The 21,018-nt window shown below is 39.6% G+C and overlaps 2 protein-coding genes across 10 annotated transcripts in view; both read right to left on the bottom strand.

The window, feature by feature from the left end:
* The window catches only part of HSD17B4 (hydroxysteroid 17-beta dehydrogenase 4), a 68,272-nt gene extending 62,995 nt beyond the window's left edge, over nt 1-5,277 (bottom strand). For 4 of the 5 annotated variants that reach the window (XM_062018781.1, XM_062018779.1, XM_062018780.1 and 1 more), the window contains exons 1-4: nt 5,133-5,277; nt 2,241-2,294; nt 756-863; nt 197-256 (exon numbers count right to left, since the gene is read on the bottom strand). In XM_062018781.1, coding sequence (XP_061874765.1) covers nt 197-256; nt 756-863; nt 2,241-2,294; nt 5,133-5,190 — 280 coding nt within the window. In that variant the 5' untranslated portion in view covers nt 5,191-5,277. Of the gene's footprint in view, nt 1-196; nt 257-755; nt 864-2,240; nt 2,295-4,711; nt 4,730-5,132 lie in introns of those variants that run through there. The other variant, XM_062018784.1, reaches the window with a different exon arrangement.
* A 10,978-nt stretch (nt 5,278-16,255) lies between these two features.
* The window catches only part of TNFAIP8 (TNF alpha induced protein 8), a 61,919-nt gene continuing 57,156 nt past the window's right edge, over nt 16,256-21,018 (bottom strand). For 3 of the 5 annotated variants that reach the window (XM_062018178.1, XM_062018181.1, XM_062018176.1), the window contains exon 2: nt 16,256-18,178. In XM_062018178.1, the coding sequence (XP_061874162.1) occupies nt 17,613-18,178 (566 nt within the window). In that variant the 3' untranslated portion in view covers nt 16,256-17,612. Of the gene's footprint in view, nt 18,179-18,955; nt 18,986-20,593; nt 20,868-21,018 lie in introns of those variants that run through there. The other 2 variants (XM_062018180.1, XM_062018177.1) reach the window with 2 other exon arrangements.

Below are 21,018 nucleotides of genomic sequence, written 5' to 3'. Positions count from 1 at the left end.
AAGTACCAAAAACACAGAAAAGTTGCCCACTCTGATCTAATGTGGAAAGCCCCTGATTAAGGTTTCATTAAGGATGTCAGGGGTTGGATGAATTCTACAGCTGTAACACTGTTCTTCACACAATTGTTGTCAATTGTACTGTTTATAAAGGCTTTGCAACTGCAAACAAGTTACAAAAGGAATTAAGCAACTGTACCTATCCTCCCAAATGCCTCAAGTGCTGTCTGCACAAGCTTTTCACCATCTTCCACCGAATCTGTAAGAAAAAATGTTTAAATTTTCAAGTAAAATGAACTGGATACACTGCACTTCATGGAATTACTTGTTAATATCCTGGGAGCTCAGAAAAATAGATAGTGCACAACCCCAGTATAAAAGAAATTCAAATTCAACCACTGTTTGCTTGAGACCTAAATGATTCTATGATTCTAACACAAATCCCACACAGTATGTCTAAGTGGCACAATGTTTGTCATTGCAAGAGAAACAAGAAGTAAAACAAGTAAAAATCATCCCTTCCCACTTTGCCTCTGACAAGTGCAGATGAACAGTTTTTTAGTATTTCAATATTACCAAAGCACATTAAAGTGTACTACGGGAGGAATACTAATTAAAAAATAAAAAATGATGCACTTGTTTTTAGCGGCTGTTTCTCTACTCCACATTACATTACACCTATTTAAGTTACCTGGAATTAGCAGGCTGGTACTATTCTTACAGAGGAAGCACTACACTGATCTGTAAAAATAACATACCATAATTGGGTGCTGCTTTCCCTCCTTTTGCTCTGATTTCGTCGACAACTTTGTCAGCAGCTGAGGAGCTCTTGCCAAATCCCTTGAAATCACCTCCGAGATCATTCACTGTGCATCACAAAGAAACAAATTTTTCATTGCTAAAAGAAATTCAGGCTTTACCATCTCTCCTTATCTCACTATCCCACTGGGAGTTATACGGAGTACTAAGAAAACCTGTTGCATCTGGATCCTACAGAGAGTCTCAGACGATTAGAGAAAAACAGTAGATCACATTGTCTTTTAAAAGGAGTATATCATGGGAAACAGAACTTTTTTCTGCACCTTGCATTCAACTTGCTTGCCCTGCCCAGGCTACCTCTCTAATTATGTTACTGCAGTTGAGAGATTAAGATCAAGATTACATACCAATCTTAGGTGATTAATTCTGGTCTCCTGTCAAAACTGCTACAGCTACTGCACAAACTGTAAACAAGACTGAGAAGACTTTGTTCCTGTTTAATTGAGTAGTTAAAATGTTACTAGTCAATTTCACTATTGAATATATCAAGTGGGACCTGCCTTTGTTTACAACTGCTCACTGTACTGGGCATCATTACTGGTAGCTGCACGGAATCATCATCAGTTTCCTGCGTTGCTGTGTTTTCAGTTTCACAGTTTCATGGAATTCATCAGGGGAACACAAGCACCCCAAAAAAATCCATACACCTTATATTTTGACACGGATTTTTTTTTCAAATTGTAAGAAGTATGTTTAAATGTGCACAAAATTAAATTGTAAGAAAAACAGAATTGACTGTGGATTTATATGCAGCATGGGTACTTTCCTGAACAGTCTTTTGCTGTGGTGAATTCCAGCTTTCTGCCTTCTAACTTTAAGTCTTCAAGAGCGACTCGTAGTGAAATCCACAAAATATGTAAGATAATCTTGCTGGTCTTGATGACAGATAGCAAATGTAAGTCTGGTGTATCATTACAAAAGGAATTATTTGTGTCCTTCTTTAAATTTTAAAGTCTCCATGTAAAGAGGAATATAGCTTGCAGGACATATGACAAAAGCTATTCTCTACTACTAAGACCAAGAAAGTCCCATCTGCAATCCTGTACTCAACTTTTTGTGACACTTCAAAAGAAATGTAGAAACAGTGAAGAAAATCTGTATGAGTAAATGAAAATGCCAAAGCCCAGAAATGAGCTATGTGAAGAATAGGAGAGAAAAAACCAAAAAGAAACAAATAAACAAACCTGAAAACAACAAAACACAACACCAACTCTGGGGCAAACAAAACAAAAAACCACCTAGCCTGAAGTAGGAAGAATAAAGACAAAGCGTGATGAAATTCTCAAGTACATTAGCAGACTGATGAAAAAAAAAGGAGGGAAAATCTTCAAGCTAAATAGATTGATATTTACCAGTTCAAACAAACAGCTAGCATAATTCAGGTGAGAAAATAAGCAATAGGGATTACTTAACACAAAACTTACCAACTACCGAAGCTCCTCTTTCAGCAAAAGCCAGAGCATATGCTCTACCCAAACCTAGTTTAAAAAAATAGAATTAAAAAAAGAGTCAATTTTTTCTCCTGGATCATTATTCTGATTAAAAAATACACAAAAATGAATTGCATGAAGAAAAAATGCACCAAATCAACCCAAACATTTTGAAGGTTCAATGTAAAATACTCTTTCCTCTAGGAGTTAGAAGTTTCACACAAGTTCAAAAGACAAAAGAAAACAGAGGAACTGTAAACTAAACCTCCAGAAAAAAACACCATCTCAGAATTAAAAAAAAAAAAATCCCCTTACATACTCTTTGATATTGCACTTGACAGAACCATCAGGGAACACTGTTTGCTGCTGACACTGAGCTTGTGACAGAAAAATATATTTGTAAGGCAGAAATTGTAATGTTTTCACGTAAACTTGAGGAAGGAGGGTATGTTTCAAATTAATCAATCACATTCTAAGTAAATAAGATACTTTCCTGGTTAGAGTTAGTCTTTAAGATTTGAAGAAGAACCTAAACAAAATTTAACTGTGGCTCAAGACACAGTGACAAAAATCCCTCCGATTGGTCAGATACAGAGGAATAACTTCACACTACAGTTAACCAGATGCATCCATCAGTTTACACCTTTACCCCAGCTTAGACTCTAGGCATGTAATACATTATTTGTTACCATAAATGATTTACAGAAATATTATCCACTGTACCAGTTAAAAGTTACTGAAATCAATGATAATGATCCTTTTTTTGTTGTTGTTTAAATTCCAAAAGAAACCGAGATTTAAATGATCAAAAGATGATCAGTCAAAGTTTTTGAAAAGGCAACGGTATCTCTTTTCCTCTCACAAAACCGTTCAAAGTTAGCTCTCAAAAGAAAAAATGGACAGGAAAAAATCAGAAGCTTAGACTGCTTTGAAATGCCAATAAAATGGAATTTTCCTTAAGACTCCAATGAGCCTCTGCAACAGAGAGTATCACATATGAGGGGCACATACATCCACCCTCTCATGTAACCCAAGTCCAAGGAAACTTTTGTTTCACTGTGAAAAGACACACAACTGAGAACGGGCAAAACTCAGACCATGCGACATGCACTAGTATTCTCAACTGGCAGGGAAGGACTGAACACATGACAGGAAGGAACAATACTTAAATTATTTCAAAAGAAAATGCTGTGCACTTTTAGATGTTGGTGTATGTGAAAACAGGTCTCACTTTAAAACAAGTCAGTGATACAGACATTTTAGGTACATTCGCACCTCTGATCTGTTCACTGGAATCCAGTTCAAAAAGTGAATGTTGACAAACAATGCTATTAGCAATACATTCTAACTACAGTACTGTAAACTAAATAGAAGCAAACCAAGAAAAAATCTGAAGTTAATAGGGCTTCTCTTTATCTCAGCTTAATCAATTGCTTATCAAAAAACTATTGCAAAATAAAACATTCAAGGACACTTTTCTCTGTTAACATCATTTTCAAGCAGCCTAATAACAGAAGTACAACAATCACTGTACCCACACTTATGACAAGCAAATTTTGCTCCATGCAATGCTTTTTAAAAGCTTTGTTATTGCCAAAGAGTCTTTACTTTCATATGACCCAAAGCCTTAATCTGTTCTTCAGTGAAACCTGCAATAGAGAGAAGCACACAAATCTAGGTCTGGTAAAAGCTGAAAACCATCATGCAAAGATCTGGCTTCAATTATTCTCATGTCTGTCATTTTCAGGTGCCATCAGCCAACTAATGTTCAGTGTTTTCCACAGAATCTCATAATCTTGGTCCCTCTCTGCAAGACATCATGTAACCTAGGCCTCCAAAATTACTCCTCTGGCTACAGGCAGCTCCACAAAGAAACCAAAAGAGTTCACTGTGGGAAGGCAGAACCTTCTTTAGTGGATGACAGAATGAGGCTCCTTCAGGAGCTCATCACAACTACAAACTTTGCCTCTTTCTCATCCACAGTCACAAGTCATATCTTTGCCAGATGTACCAGAGTAGGTAAAGGTCAATGAATGCATTCAGAGAAAAGAAAAACCAAAAAAAACCCCACCCAAAAAAGCAACAGACCCCACACCACAACAACAAATACAAAACTATTTACTGTCAAAACTAAGCATTCCACTGCAGAATCACATCCTCTGGAGAGGCCAGGCCCACAGCCCACCAACATCACAGGCCAGCCCTGCTGCCAAAAGGCACTTGCTGCCCACCACCCACGTCCGTCTGCCTCCAGACTGCCTTCCAGGGGAAGGTCAGGGAAAGCAGCAGGCAAAGCTGTCAAACCCTCGCTGGAACAACGCTGTGACAGGCCACACAGACTGCAATCCCCAACCACCAGGCCCATGGCAAGTGGAAGGGATCAAGATACTGGAAGAGTACGCCGAGCAGGATGCATCCATTACTGCCAGGTGTCAAACGCAGTTGGTACACTCCCGTGTACTTACATGACAGAAAGCACTGATTTGGAGGCAGTGCCGACGGACTAACTTTAACGAGTACCGGGGCTCAGATTGAAGCGCAGCATCTTGAAAGCGCCGCCGGGCACGCGGCGGTAACCCCTGTACAGGCTTGGCACTGCCGCGGCGGCCCTGACGAGCGAGGGCCGGCACCATCCCCGTGGCCGCGCCTTCTTCCCTCCGCCACACGGCTCTCCTCCGCGGGAAAAAAGCCACCCGTTTTTAACAAACGAAGCCCTCACAGCCGTGCCCAGCTGCCTCCAGAGCGCGCGGGGCACCTGTCGCGGCCGCAGGCAGCGGCGGCTGCAGGGCGCCCGCCTCGCCCGGCCTCCTGCGGGGCCCAGCCGCCTCCTGCGGGGGGACGGAAGCGCCGCCACATCGGGCGCTGAGACGGAATGGTGCTGCTCACCTCCTCCGGCGCCGGTCACCAGCACCACCCGCCCGTCGAACCGCAGCCCGGCCGCCATGGCGCTGCCCTGCGCCCCGCCGCGCTGCCGGAGCAGAGCGAGGCAGCGCAACTAAACGCACGGCACGACACGCCGGGCAACACCGCGGCCGAGGAGCGGGGGGCGGTACCACGCATGCGCCGCGGCCCGGCGGGGAGCGGCCTGGGCTGCTGCGGCGGCGCCGTCCCCAGGGTGGGGGGAGGGAAGGAGGAAGCACCGTATGCTACCCGTGATGGCGGCGGACGGTTGCCTTCGGGCCCCAGCCCCGCATGCGTGCTGCGTTTCTGCACCTCTACAGCCGAGACGAGCCGCTGGTGAGGTGCAGGGACTCTCCCGCGGAGCCCGTCTGTCTGGCTCCGCGGAGAGCCAATCTCCGCGGGTGTCTACAGAGGCCCCAGCCTTTTAGCGCAGGGCAGATTTCAAGACGCGGGCTGCCTGAATGTAAACATCACGCGTCCATTTAAAATTAATCTTTGCGTCTTCTGTATAAACTTTTCATTATGTGTTATTTTTTGCTTTATTTACTATGTCCCAGTCGAAATCGTTGCTTTTAGTCGTTCCTTCCCTGGTCGTAGGAGTTCTTTAGATAGAGCAGTTCCTGTCAAATACACCGACTTTCCCCCTCACCTCTGCCTCTGCCATCAGACATTGCCTCTTGGCGTGTGGAAGGCTGTACTACCGGGTGCGTGTGACCGGGCGCTGGAGGCGCTGCAGCTGTCCTGTGCCAGGCACGGCCCGATCCAGCCAGCCCCCTGCAAGACACAGACCGGCCCAGCAGCCAAGACTGTAGTGCCTCTGTGACAACCTATGTAGGGAAGTGGGAAAGAAATTTATGGCAGAAACAGACCAGCAGACACCAAGGTCAGTGAAGGAACGGGGCGAGGAGGTGCTCTACGTGCTGGAGTGATGATTCCTCTGCAGCTTGTGGTGAGGACTGTGGTGACGTAGGTTGAACCCTGTAGCCATTAACAGTGGTAAGCTTTTCTGGCAGGAGCTATGACCCCATGGGAGACCCATGCTGAAGCAATCTGTTCCTGAAGGACTGTACCCCATGGAAAGGAGTCATGCTGGCACAGTTCTTGAAGAGCTGCAGCCCATGGTAACAACCCTGTGGTAAAGCAGGGGAAAGGAGCGAGGAGGAAAGAGTAGCAGAGATTATTGTATTTTGTGGAAGCAGCCAGAAGGTTAAATAGGAATGAGCACACCTGTTCATGGAGATGGTGTCATTCAGAATGCAATTGTGTTGAAGTTTCGTATGACATCTTCATAGATGGTACTTCAGCAGTAGATCTAGTTACGATTTTCCAGTGTTACCCACCAAACTCAGGTGATGCCAAACTTTATCTGAACTATGGACACGGATGTCATGGAGTTATTTCTTGCTCACAGTCCTAGCTGACTGAGAGCACCATAAGCCTGAGCCTCTGGAAGCTGCAAACTCCCTGCTTCTTTGCATTAAAATCTTTGTCTTAAATCTAGGAGGTGCTCAGAGAGCAGAGGGTGGTCTACGGAGTGCCCAGGATTCAAAGCAGCCAACTAGCTTATTTTGTTGGGGAAATAATCCACATATTCCCTCTGCACAGATGAACTGTAATTCATAACCTTTAATGCACTGTTTGTAAAGTCTGGATTATTTCTGGAGCTAGTAGAAAGAATAACTGTTACTGCTGCAGATAATATCCTTACCTGGTTGGTGCTTTACTGTTAACACTAAAGAGAAGTCATATAGTTACCTGAGTGACAGCTATTTGATTACTTCCAAACTAGAAGAAATTAGTATTTCTGACCTCAAGTAGTCCTTAACATTCACTCTTTAGAAGTTTTAGGAGTAGAGATATATTGCGTGTGATTTTATTACACTTTGAACGAAGGAATGACATTGAAATACTGTAGTTGCAATTTGCAGTGTGTCCACTAGAGAGAGCACTGTGCTACGGTAAAACTAACTTCAGCGATAGGTAATGAAATCCTTTTATAACGAAACTGAAAAGAAGACTTAAGCACAGATATAATCAAAAGAACACTGCTTTTAATACACAGTGGCTTTACTTGGCCATTAGAATCATTGGTGTGGTGGCATCGTGTATGCACTGGAAACTACAAACTCTGGAGGCAGGTAGTGGAACAGATGTCAGCCTACAAAAAAAACCCACAAATTTTAATTAGGGGAAATGTTGAATGTGGGCAAAAACAACCCTTTGCACTGGACATGTGTTATTGTGGTATAAACAACTAGGGCACAAAATACCCTCAAAACTAATTACACTTCCAAAGTTTGCCTCATTCCTTGGAATGCAGTTCAACAGAAGAGCAGATGTCCCAGTGGTGAGAGGCCTGGAACAGCCAGCTAAGTGTCACAGGGAGAAGAAAAGGGATAGTGATGGGTCTGCACAACTTGGTGGTCCGAGGAAGCCATTTCCCTGGATGGCAGAGCCTTGAGTCAGTTTGCAATTGCTCTTCCTCAGGAAGCGACAGATTGAGCTCATGACCATCTGTGAGCTTTGGTTCAGGCCCCGCACTCAGTATTCTGTTTATTGTTGTTACACCGTGGGACTGGGCTCCCACCTGGGAGAAGAGCAGGAAGTCTCCAGGACAAAAGTGGGAAGCCTTTAGGGGAAGAGCCTTGCTGGGTGCTGCAAGAGATGCCTGTCTAGCCACTGCTGTGGCATATAGTGTACCTTCTGTACAGTGCACAGAAGACAGCCTTGCACTGATGCAGTGTGTAGCCAGCATGCTATCTGCTGAACAGTACAGACTGCTCATGTCTCCTTCCACGTCTGTTAGTGAGGTTAGGGGCTTATTCTGTCCTGTCCAGTAAGTAATTCAGATGTAATTCGTTAGGGTAGGGAAATGCATGCAAACTAACAGCACAGATAGCTGATTTAGTACCTAGTTAAGTCAAAATTGTGCATACACTCAGACAGGAAATAGTCACAGGAACTGTGGTCATCCTTACACCACCAAATTTATTTGCATAATCCCTTATAGAGCCATATCTGTCAAAAGCAGCATAGTTCAGTGTGCCTGGCTGTAAACAAGTCTTAGGAGAACCTAGTTTGGTTTCCATGCTGGTTCTGGCCTCTTACATGATCTTGAAAGGGCCATTTCAGGTTTAGCTCTTCAAGTTCCATGGCCATCTTTGTCCTAGTGTTTTTAGATGATAGGCTAGTCCAGAAAAGAGCTCTACTCTTGAATTTGCCTGGAAGCTAGTGGTTATGTGCTCCAAGTAAGATGAGACCCTGAAACACTTCTACAGCACAATTTGTCCTTTAGGAAGCTAACAAACAGGCCTTGTTAGCAAGTCATGATCTTTTATAGCTTCCTCATTTTGGTTCATAGACTGGGATTAGAATACACAAAAAGTTCACACTTCAAAACAATACACAAAATTGGAATTTCCTCAACGGATTTTCTTTCTGGAAAATAAAAGAGAAAGGGCATTGGTGTTAAAGATGTCACTTTTATTTTTTATGGGTTTTTAATACAAAGAACCACTCAGAATGGAAAGGAATTTGATAACAGTTGGAAGTGATTTGTTCACTGAGTCACACAGCTATCAGAAAATATCTGCATCAGTCTGAAATCAAATACGAGAGTAAAACACTACCACTGTTAACCAAAGTGTGGTGACACTAGGTGGAAACTTGAGTAGGTATCAAACTGAGTTTTAAATGAGAGTGCCATAGTGTGAGATTAATAGCGTGATATCCAGATTGCAAACTCACTCAGACAGGATTTAAAGTGGTTGAAACTGGTAATGAAATAAGTGAGTTAAAAAGGAAGACCGAATCTTCTTTATTTTGTCTCTTAGGGAGCAGTGTGAACTAATATGTATTTATCACTCATTTTCTGATATAGCAAGCTTTTTATACTAGGAAAGATTTGCCAAAAACCCCAAGCAGTACACTGTAATACTGAGTATGATCACTTTTTTTTTTATTGTCTATTTTGCTTCAATGCCTAGAGCAGGTAAGTTCTCTTATGAACGGTGAGATTTCATGTTGTGCACTAACCCAAATTCATTCTGTGTTCTAAAGCCATTCTTGCTACTAACAGGTTAGGTAATTTGGGTTATTTTTGCTTTATCTCTAAACTTGGGGTTTCATGTGTTGTGGATGCTGTAGGAGTCAATCCTATTGAAAATATTTTCTACCATCTGCTGCTGTAGATGGTGAGCACCTTTGAACCTTTTACTCAGGAGGAATAAATTAACTTACTGACTTGCTTTTACTCTGTATTTCTCAGTATTGCTGCAAGGCTTGTTTGGATCATAAGGCTCATTTTCAAGTACTTTATTTGCTTTCTAAACAGTTTTGCTCATGGAGATTCATAAAGCTCTGTTCACTGGGAACAATGATTTCTCTGCAAACTTGCATGAAGGCGGCAAGCAGATGTTTCTGGCCATGACCAACAACTAGGTATTTAAATCCATCTTAAAAGCTGTGTCAGCCTTCACTGAACACTACAAATGCATGCCCTACCACAGATGGTGTCTCCCCACAGCCTTAGTGCTGTAGGAGTCCCCAGGGTTTTGAAGGCAGACCCTCTGTCCTTTGACGAAAGAGCCCTGACTTGCAGTCTGGACATGGTTGTTTCTCTCCCTCCCTCTGCAGCCATCCTCTGGCTGTCAGTGCAGAGTGCAGAAAGGTCATTGAGAGGTTTTGGCTCTGAGCTGGTCACAAATATTCTTCTCATACAAACCACCAGTATGGCTCCACTCACTCTACTAAGAACTCTCATAGTAGAAGTGGTTAGAGAAGACTAATTATTTTGATTAGGCATACAATTTTATGTGATTAAAAACCCCCACTGAGGAATTCTTCATAGCTAGTATAAAATGTTTCTATTGATTCCTTTCATCTGCAGGAACAGCAAACAGCGTTATTTCAATTGTAATTTGCATTCTCTTGCATTCCTTTATTTTACTGTGAGCCTACAGCCATTAGTATGTGGGGTATTTTGCCATTAAATCAATTATTTGTCATCCTTAGAACCTGAAAAGCAGCTTTCCTGTTGTGATGTGGAGGAACAGCCTACTGCGTCATTAAGAGTGGATATATTCTTATCAACCAACTGCAAATGTAAATGCAAACATTTTTATAGCTCTTGTCAACAACTCACATCACAGGAGGTCTCATGTCCCTGTTTTGGCAGGAAATGTTAATTTTGGCATTTGTCACACATACCACTCAATTAAGTGGAAAATCCATGCTGAGGGCACAAGCAGAGCGCTGTATAAGCTCTCCATTTGATTCCATCAAAGACTGTGTTTAAGGGAGACTAGAGCCCCACGTCCGTCAGGGCTTGGTGGACTGCTGAGCTGCTATGTAGTAACACATTAGTAGAACAAATTAATAAAGCAGAAACTAGTTACCTATGCACCTCTACAGCTTTGAAACTACATCCTGTGGTGCAGTGTTATGAAGGTGCCACCAAAAAGTTGCAGCATTGCTTCCATAACACAACCATTCCATTTCATCCAGAGTGATTCTGTATGAAAAACCCACTAACTTGGTCTCCTTGTATGCAAAAAAAACCCCAACAAAACAAAAACACCACATGGACTAAAATAAAGAGGTGAAAGGACTAGAAAATACAGATGAGCTGCATCTTTAATAAATAGACAGAAGTCGTAAAATGGCTCCTTAGAAAACTGATTCAGTGCAGTTTCTTCCAGAGTTAAGAGCTATATTGGGCTTTAGAGCAGCCAAAAATTCCAGGAGGTTCTGCTCATAGAATAAATCCAGGCAGCTCCTTTAATAAACAGAAAACATGCACCACAGATAAGCTACTTTTAAATTGTGCCTCCTAGGATGGCCTTTTCTCTCAAGCTGCCACCAAGGATATTCTAGAATTTTTACTCTCAATCTTACAGAAGCACTGTGAACAACAGCACATATAAACAGCAGATTTCCAGTTGACTCTCAGAAATAGCTGCTCCAATAGCTTCCATCCCAATGACCTCAAAAATGTAAATTAAAGCCAAACACCACAGGTTCAGATTAACTATATTCTATGGTGAGAATTCCTCCCCAACCTGTAGTAAAGAGCAATTTTAGTCAGCTCTCAGCTCCAAGCAGTAGCAAAGACTGCTTTTCATTGATGCTGTTTTGTAAAAAGCCTCCTTCCCCGTTTGAGTTTTGTAGAATGAGCTTCTCTGTTCTAGCTTTGGGATAAAGTGTAGGTTGCAGTATCACTGGAACTGTAAGCTTAAACATGTCTTACTTAGCCAAAGTCAAATGTCTATGCTTAAGGTAGGCAGTGGACCTTATCACAGTGAGGATGGCAAAGCAATGAGATCCTTGTCTGATCACAGCCCTTTCTTCCAGAAAAGTGCTGAGCTTTCCTTTCCACTTTTTCCTAATACTTTCTGAGATGAGAGCATAGCAAATGTACCTTTGGGAGTGTCGGTACTGTTGAAAACACATCAGGTAGCCTGTAACTGAGACAGCTTTTCAGTTGGGCCAGGAGACTCACTTTAGTTTCAAGGATGAGATCATTTTTTTGTTGTTGTTGTTGTTGCTGAATTATCAAGATGCTTGAGATACAGAACTAGCTTTCTTGAAAGTAACAGCAGATCTCGTGTCATGTCCTGGGACTAATATATTCATTCCCTCACCCCAGCTCAAAGGACTATCTCAGTCTGGTTTATTTCTGCAGTCTCTTAGCAGGCTGAGCAGATGATATAGAGTTGCAGTTCTTGACTCTCCACAAAATAAAAGCAAATCCCAAACAAAGGAAAAAAAAAAAAACCCACAGTATCTCAAGTCCAGCCAGTGGAGTAAACTGAAAGCATCGGAAAAGTGCTTCTGGAATGGGGAAAGGCTGTCCTTTCATGCCACCAGAACCCTTAATTAATGGTACTCAACAGCCAGGGGACATTCTTCTCAGGACCCAAGCCAAGTCCTGATACTTAAATAGATGCCTCAAATGAAATGAAACTAAATTCTGCTGAAGAAAGCCAAATAATTTTTTCAAAACCATTCCACTGTTGAGTAGAACTGGTGCATTGCAACTCCCATGCAAAAAGGAAAAATTAATTACAAGGGCTGGTGGTATATGGGCCCTGCCTGGGCTCCTTTTTTCCATCTACACCATCATACTCTCTGTATTAAAAAAAACTCACACGACTTAAATTTAACAAGATTTTTTCATCCACTATTAGTTGTGGCCTGACCAGAACAATCAACAATAAATGAATTCTGAAACATGTAATTCAAAGTGTTCCATAAATGTGTTGCAAATTAAGACTACTAGGTTGCTACATTCAAATATGAGTAAGGCTGATACTCTGAAACAAAGTGCCAGCAGGAACTGGAGAACAAGTGGGTGAAAAGCCAACAATTTTCTCTTGCAACAACCTGCATTTATCAAAACTTTCAGAATTACAACAAAGCAATTCTCCAAGCACAAAATATACTTACTGACTGAAGGAAAAAACAAGGTATCTAGGAAGAAAGATATGGTGAACAAGTCTGACTTCTATTTTGTTTCAGATGGTATTTACGTGCATTGTAAAAACACATTTGAAACCCAAGAATTTAATACAAATTGAAACAGGAATAATTGGTCATGAAGCCAAAGGAAAGTGTGATTTCTAAATTCAGTGTTAAGGTTTTTAGACCAGACAGGGGAAAGTCTTACATGAGATGGTAAAATTCATTTATATCTAAATCGCAGTAACTGCAGGAAGCTCCACCTTTGTCTTCCACCTACCACACAGATATTCCCACAGAGGAGAAAACAAATAATAGCAAACATGTTTTGGTTACTTGGGAAAGCTGGACAAGTAATGTGACTCCATATTCCATTATTCTTGTTTTAGTCTGCTTCTTTCCTTCATATTGTGTAATTATGGAACATCCTAGCTATGAGCTGCCTCTTTTCAGTTTACTCCCTAATAGAAAGAAATGCCAAATGATATGTTTCTTCAGAAACTGCTGGTGTGATAGCAGTAGGAATGTACAGATTGTTAAGAGGATACACTGTCAGTTCCTGTATTTCACAAGATTGTAATAAAGAATGGGTATTGATTCAGGAATGTTCTGCCAAAAAGTACCAGCTTTAACACTGGAAACCAGAACTCTATCTAGAGAGTTTAAGATATCTTGATTTATAATATAGACCAAATACTATCATAACAGAGAGTGCTCTTAGACATAGCCTGTAAGGAGATCCTACACCTTTATTTTCATAGAGGGAAGATGAATGACCTGGTAAGAGATATGAATGACAAAATTGCAGTATCATTTCAGCTGCAGTATGTAAACTCCAGCACAAACAGATTAGGAATTTCGTATGGATTAGTTTTTTAGAACTTCTTTCTCTGTAAGAACAGATGCAAGGATTTGCTTTTACAAATTGGATTGTAATGTTATTACAAATAAGTAATAACATTACTTAGTCTAAACTTTTGGAGTTGGAGCCCCAGTGTGGGTTTGGGTAGCAGTTTTTTTTTAAGATAGATAGGAAAGCTTCCTCTCCCAAAAGCAGTTTCATTTATATGTGAAACATTGAAATAAGATATCACAGAACTTTCTGGACCACTGTAATCTCCTCTGACGGTTGTTTTTTCCAGAGCACAGATGTTTGCCACTTAACCACAAATGTTCGCTGACCTGCCAAAGTCACAAATGGAAAACAGTTTTAACAAGAAGGTTTCTCTGCAAATGGTTATGCAAATGGGAATCTTCATTTCATGTTTATGGTAAAGTATATCCCCTGTAATGCATTCAAAAGCACTAATTTAATTTTTTTTACCTTTTTAAGACTTAGAAGCACATGTACTGAAATCACAGCTAAACGCTTACTATATTGATGGGGGTATAGATCATGTTCAAAACAGTATTAACAACTAAGTAAAGACATAGGTTATTCTTTCAGATCTCAACTTAAATAAAACCCCAACCAAACAAAAAAACAAACAAAACCCAAGAAAATGGTACTTAGCACTGGATTTAGTTTGTGTTTGTTGTTTTTGTGGGTTTTAATTAACTGAAAAGGGTGTCATATTCTATCTACTGCTGTCCTTAGATGCATACACAATGGCAAAGTGGTAGGAAAGGAACAGACCTGTCTGAAGAGCAGTTCTGCTGCTCAAAAGGGCAGGAAGAACGTGTAAGGTCAAAGCAAAAATATGGTACCATTTCACCAGATGGTGAACTCTCCATCACAGAGATCATCTAAGCCCATGCAACATGCAACTTACCCGTCTGTACTTCTCATAACTCTGTCATCTGTGACAACGACAGACTTACACGTAGTGTGGATTCCTTTCTATCAGACCATGAAAACAAGGATGTTCTAGTCCCTTGGGTTATAGCTTACCTTTAAATAGTCACATTACAGCTGTTATGGCTACATTTGTCAACAAAATCAGTTTGATTCTTCCTTGGGACAATGTAGTCTTCTTAGGGAAATATGTGTGAAAGCAATTGGCCATCTCCTCACTCCTTTATTTTACGGGAATTTGCTTTAAGGATGGGGTTGAATCTTTTTTTAGAAACCACATGATTTGGTATGTTCCCATAGAGGAAAAAAGAACAATCCTCACAAGTTCCTGTAGACTCCTGATAATCTCTGTACCTTTGAAAAGGAAATAAATCTTAAGTGAGCTTAAGAACAACGCTTTTAAGTTATCAAGTTGTGTCTTTTTGCTTGTCTGTGGTTACACATAAATATAAGCATAATTAAGAGGTGGGCAAATGTGCTAGTGATTCCCTTTCAAGGTGGTACACACAAAATGGCCATGATAACCTCCTTACATCTTGTTTTCTTTGGTGTTTGATATGTCTTGCATAATGCCTCTAGAAGGCTGTAAATTTAGTTTTAACTTCCTCAGTTTCACCAATGTACATTTTTACAGCATTAGGCACTATCTATTAACTACACTTTGAAAGGACATTACAGATATGACAGACAGATCTACAGTATTGAGATTTAAAAGCCTATTGTAAAATGAATCCATGATGACTGGGTTTTAAGATATTAATAATTTTTACTCTATTAAAACACTGTGTTGCAACACTCTTAAAGCACAGATTAATGGCATTATCCTATCTGTAATTACACAGTGCTACTGTAAGCTTTCTTAAAACTCTTGACTGTGTCAAGTTCCTGCTAGAGCGTTGATGCTTTAATATGACAAGTGTATTACAAGGAAAAATTCTGAATTTTTATTCTTAAAGCCACTATTAATGTATGCTGCAGGAAAATCCATCAACTGCAAAAGTATACAGTTTCAGTGCTATGTCATGTCATTTATAAAGGTAGGTCTTTGGAAATCTAGTACAATTCTTTTTTTTTTCCTGATTACAGAATTCAATTGTCTATAATGAATGCCAGACAAGAACTCTTGTTACAGCATCTTAGAAGAATGTAACTGGATTGTGAGCTAAATCTAAGTCCATGAGCAATTTTCACTTCTAAAAAGTAAATGGCCAGATAGTGCAACTGAGTAAGAAATCCCTGTATTACTGTAAATATACATAATTTTACTACAGTATGGCTCATATAAATGTTACTAGGTGTCTTTTAACAGTGTGCAAAGCCCACTATAAGCAATTTTTGTCCCAGAGAAAAATAAAATTTGAGCAGTCAAAATAATCTGGGTCATGTATGATGAAAATATTTCGTGATTTACACAGCACATGCATATATGACACCTGGTCCTAAACAAGGTACCGTCCTGTCCTCCTTTCAGAAACTGTTACCTATGCTATTCTGGAGAATCAGAACATGATTCTGAAATATGATTTCTAAAGAAAACTCTTTCAATTTATAGAAGTCAAGTTCCTTTTTTATCCTTCCCTCAGAGAGAAGAATTGGGAAAGAAAACAGCTCTCTTCTCCTAGGTGGGAAAAGAAAAGAAAAAGCAAATGCATCACAAATTGTTTTACAGTTTGCATGATTTTCTTTGTGATGCTGGACACTACTGGCTCGTATAAAGTGAGCTCACATTTTGGAAACACATTTCTCTGTCACATTTCTGGCACCCTTCTGGGAATATTCAGAGATAAGTGACCAAACATACATGAATAAAAGTAAATTTTCTCAAAGAAAAAACAAACAAACAAAAATAATCACAACTACTGCTGAAGCCAGATGTCAAACCATTTACAATGCAACAAAGGGGAAAAAATAGCGAGAAAAGTTCAGAGTGCAAATATTCTTTGGTTTACTCATCAAAACAAAAGGACACAGCAAACAGCAATAACACTGGCAATTAAATAAACAGCAAATTCTTTATATGCTTCCTAACAAAAAGTCTTCAGATGTTTGAAATGTATTAACTTCATGCATTTAAGTACATTACAGTGTCCAGAAAGTCACATTTTTTTATCCCCAGATTACAAGGCAGAAAGAAGTTGAGGAACAAAAAGAAGGATGGAAGGCAGGAAGGGAGAAAAGAAGAAAAAAAGTTACTCGAGATTCCATTTCTCTAATAGTTAAATATTATATAACACATCAATAAAGTTAATTTCTGTTTCTAGTTGCATTTTGTACACAAAGCAAATTAGCCTGGAATTTATTTTCAGATGATCACGGTTTCTGAATTCACATCATCACATACATCAGCCTAGTGTACAAATTCTACTGACTCACATCTTTTCAAAAGGAACTGTGACCTATAAGTAGGATTCTAATTATCTTAAGGATATTTATAATAGAGAATACGTAAGTCACTGTGTTTTACCTTATCATAGGCAGAATGAAAATGACGTACCGCAGGCAGTTTCTAGGGAATACTCTTCCCCAGTTAGGCTATGTTAATGTAGCTTATTCCTCAAATAATCCCCATTTAATCAAGGAAGCAAGCATCTGTGCGGTTCTATAAGGATCTACATTCAGTAGACTTGCAGACAGGAAGTTTTCACCACTGAGCTGGAGATGAACAAGCCTGTTAAGATTCTACATGACAGCATCACTGGTATTATGTAAAACTGGATGCTCCATAAGGGCAATGTTAGAGAGCTATGATCTGTGCAGAGAGCATAAAAGGTAATAAAGGAGTTAAATATATGTATTTTACAAATAACCCAAAGAAATTATAGAGTGTACCATCACCATTATAGTCTGTTACTAACATTACTGGAATCTGATAGTTTAGAAATAATTCTGTAAATCTATGATAGACATGTATTGTCTGACAGCATATTGTCTTGGTTTGCATATCTGCCTTGCAAGACTCTACTCTGTTTAGACTCTTCTGTTTTATTGTCTTTATCCAGCTGTTTCTGCAGGCAAAGCATGGTAAAAAACAGTCTTTCTTCCAGATGGACTGTGAAAAGCAACAGATAGTTCATAACAAAGAATCAATTTAATATTTGGAAATATTTGTCATAAAGTAAAAAAAACCTTTTTGCATGCTCCCTTATTCCTTCATAAATCAACAGTGTTCCGTCTACTAATAATACATAAGCAGTCGACTTTAAAACAAGTACTTATATGTTCCCCTCATCTAGCATTTTGTTGACACCATCACAAAGTTTCTGCAAATGGAGTTTATAAGGTCCAAAGGGATTGTACAAGGCAGCCAAAAATTCACAATCAGAGAAGTGATCGAACACATTGTTGACACGTCCATGTGACTTTGCAGTTAGGTGGCGCTGAATGATTTCGTGAAGTAGCTCTCTACAATCATTTAGCAGCTTGGACAAAAAATTCCTGTCAAAGGTATAATCCACCTGATGGAAACTGACCACAGTCTTAGCCAGCTGATGAACCTTCTTCTTGAATTTCTCCATCAACGCTATTTCATCCTGATTAAATTGGTTGTTCCGGTAGAGTATTGCCAATTTAAGGACTATTTTAATGAGGTTTTTTATTATTTTCTCTGCTTCCTTTTTATTTTGTGTATATTCCTTTGTCACTCTGTAGAGCTCATCTAAAACATCACTGCTTGTATCATCAATCAAAGTAGTTGCTATTGATTTGGACACCATCTTTCCAAGGATCTTCTTCTGGGCCTGAATGGCCAGACTTTTGGAGTTGAAGACATCTGTGGCCACTGGGGAAAGAAAAAAAAAAAAGTATGCAGCCAATACTTCATGACAGACATCCTATGGACGTTAATTTGTGATATCTTTCTGTGTCTATCTGTTCACTTTAGTCCTACTAACTGCCACAAAAATAGTACAAACTTACGTATTTAGTTGCAGAAACCTCTATCTTTTCAACCCCTAAAACTCTGTTGTCTTTAGGTTTATGTTCTTGTACTGGTTTACTTTTAAGAAAACACAAAATGAGACAGAACTTGTTAAACAATGTTTTAAAAATCTCTCTATATATGGATTGAATTGATTTCAAATTGGGGCAGTAAACCCATTCTATTTGATCGGATGAATCGTACATCTGATCTGTTTCTCACAAGCAATGAAATTTGAAACAATGACTCTCCCAATGTCATGACAATTACCACTGCTACTCAATTAGAGACAGCTCAGTGAATCAGCTCTTGTAAAACTTTTTCAGTGAATTCAGATCCCACACATCTATTACATTTTTATGTAATGTATTTTACACATATATGTATTTTAAAATACAACACAAACAAAAAAGTCCGTTGTCAGCAAACAATTCTGAGACTCTCTGGATGCAATTTGAAGAAGCTAGTTTTCAGAAGGAAAGCAAGTACAGATTCTGTGTTCTATATTTAACACAGAAATAGCCAAAACTGGTTTGCAATTCCTCAAATACTTAGAAGCCCTCAAACATTCTTTCAGAAACTTGTTCTGTTAAACTTGTTCTTACAACTCATGTTCTGTTGCTACTGACAACTACTTACAGTACATTCCCTTTGCAGCACCTCCTCCATTTGAATTCCTATTTCCAGGTTGACCAGTCTGGGAGATGACTCTTTGCAGTTTTCCTGAGGTCTCAGAGAGGCTGAAGGGAAGCTTCATCTGTTTACATTCACTTCACATATGGAAGGTTTGCTTTGCAAACACAGGGCTTGGAAACTCAATTTTAAGTCCTCGAGTTTGGAAAAGGTTTCCTCTTAACTGTTTGCATTTGGGCAGATGGGTGTGCTCAGAAGCAAGGTGCCTCTGGGGTTCCAGAAAATAGAAGGAATTTGCCCTTCAGGATATCTGAGACATAAATCCATTTATTTTTCTTCAGCAGCACCTTTTGAGAAACTTAGTAACAAGCTCAGAAACTTCCAAGCAGGTCTGCTTCTTAGGACTTTCAGTGCATACCTCTACTTTGTTTTGAAGCATGAGTGTTTGAGCACTTTCAAAAACAAAAAACCAAAAACCCAAAAAAAACTGAAACACTTTACTACATGAAGACATTCTCAAACCAAAAGGACTCATTGTGAACTGAGATCTCAAGACAGACACACATGCATGTTTCTGAACCACAACGATATAGGAAGATGTTAAAGATTCTAAGCAGACAATCTGAACTGAAAATAATTTATTAACTTCTTACGGTTTTAAATACAAAATGGCAACCATTACTATTCAAATAAAACTGATCAAAATATTTCAAAAAGTGGTCAAATACTACAACCCAACAGAAAAAGCTTTATGAAGTCCTATAGATAGCTCTTTTCCTCCAAAACAGGAATATAAATTGTTCTTTCATAACTTTATTAAAGCCTTCCAATTTACTGATTGCTCATGTATTCTGACACTCCACAAACACATTTAGGTGTTCATACTAACAGCAGTTGCCATTTCAAAGTATCTTCCATAAATATGCAGACAAAACCCTCCACAATGCAATATATATGTATTCTTCAAATGTCTTTCCCATGGTCTTTAGGTATTCTTATAAAATACTAACTGTATCACACAGAATGCTCCACTATAGTTGAACAGAAATCTGTGCACCCTGCCTCCGCAAGTCACACAACACTCAGATATGGTTCTAACAATTTACACGTACCAATCTGTTAAATTTCAATTTCAAGAAACTGGAAGCATGGCAGTTTTCTAAAAATTTTAGAGTAAACTCACTTTACATTACATAATTTAACATTTGACAAACTGGAGCTCAACATGTAATTACTATAGGTAAGCAAAACAGGAATTGCTCACTTACAAGAGATGTTAAAATTTGAATGGCATTTGTCTTAAAATAATCCAACTGTCCAAAACCTACCCAGCATTGCCTTTTTTTTAATTTGCTTTGCAATACACAATAAGTCAGATTAATTATTAATATGTTATTACATGGGTTCTAATTTTATTGCTAAATGCATAAATGTCCTACTTTTATACTTCAATCAATCAAAAAAGGAACTTGCAAACTGATTGTATTTTATAGTCAGATTTTCTCCTCATTACCAATGGTAGAAAGACCTAAAATATGTTTGCAGTCAATTGCTTAAATAAAACTGAGTTTAAGCAGTAAGATCACAGACCTCCTTCAGATAAACGTACATATGTCCTTAAAAACCTATAAAGTTATTACTTACTTGTTCATCAAGTGGAATTGCAATTGTTAAGGCTAACAGCAGAAAGAGAGGCAAAATACCCAAGGTGAAGACCGGCCTGAGTCTTATTTACTCTGCTAATTTCAGCACATGTTTTATCATGAGCTTTGAAACGCTGTCAGAAGCTATCACGGAGTGAATGTGGGTTTTTCCCCCTCAGTGTAACAGCAGCTCTACTCAGCTACCTTTCTCTCTTGCCTGAAGTGCTTCATTTTCTTTTGGCACCTCAGAATGCAAATATACATCGCGGTGGTTTCACTTCCTTGAAAAGAGAGCCGAAAGGAAATTGCACTGCTGAGCCAGCACTGCAACACCAGGAGCCGTTACCGCTAACCGACAACTGGTACAATTAGCAGAAAGCCAGGGAGAAGAAAGGTCCTGTGACTCGAAAATGCAGGGGAAGTGTC

The sequence above is a fragment of the Colius striatus genome, chromosome Z (assembly GCF_028858725.1).
Source record: "Colius striatus isolate bColStr4 chromosome Z, bColStr4.1.hap1, whole genome shotgun sequence".
NCBI classification, from domain to species: Eukaryota; Metazoa; Chordata; class Aves; order Coliiformes; family Coliidae; genus Colius; species Colius striatus.
Note: the sequence above shows the minus strand (reverse complement) of the source record. Positions and strands in the feature narration are given on the sequence as shown.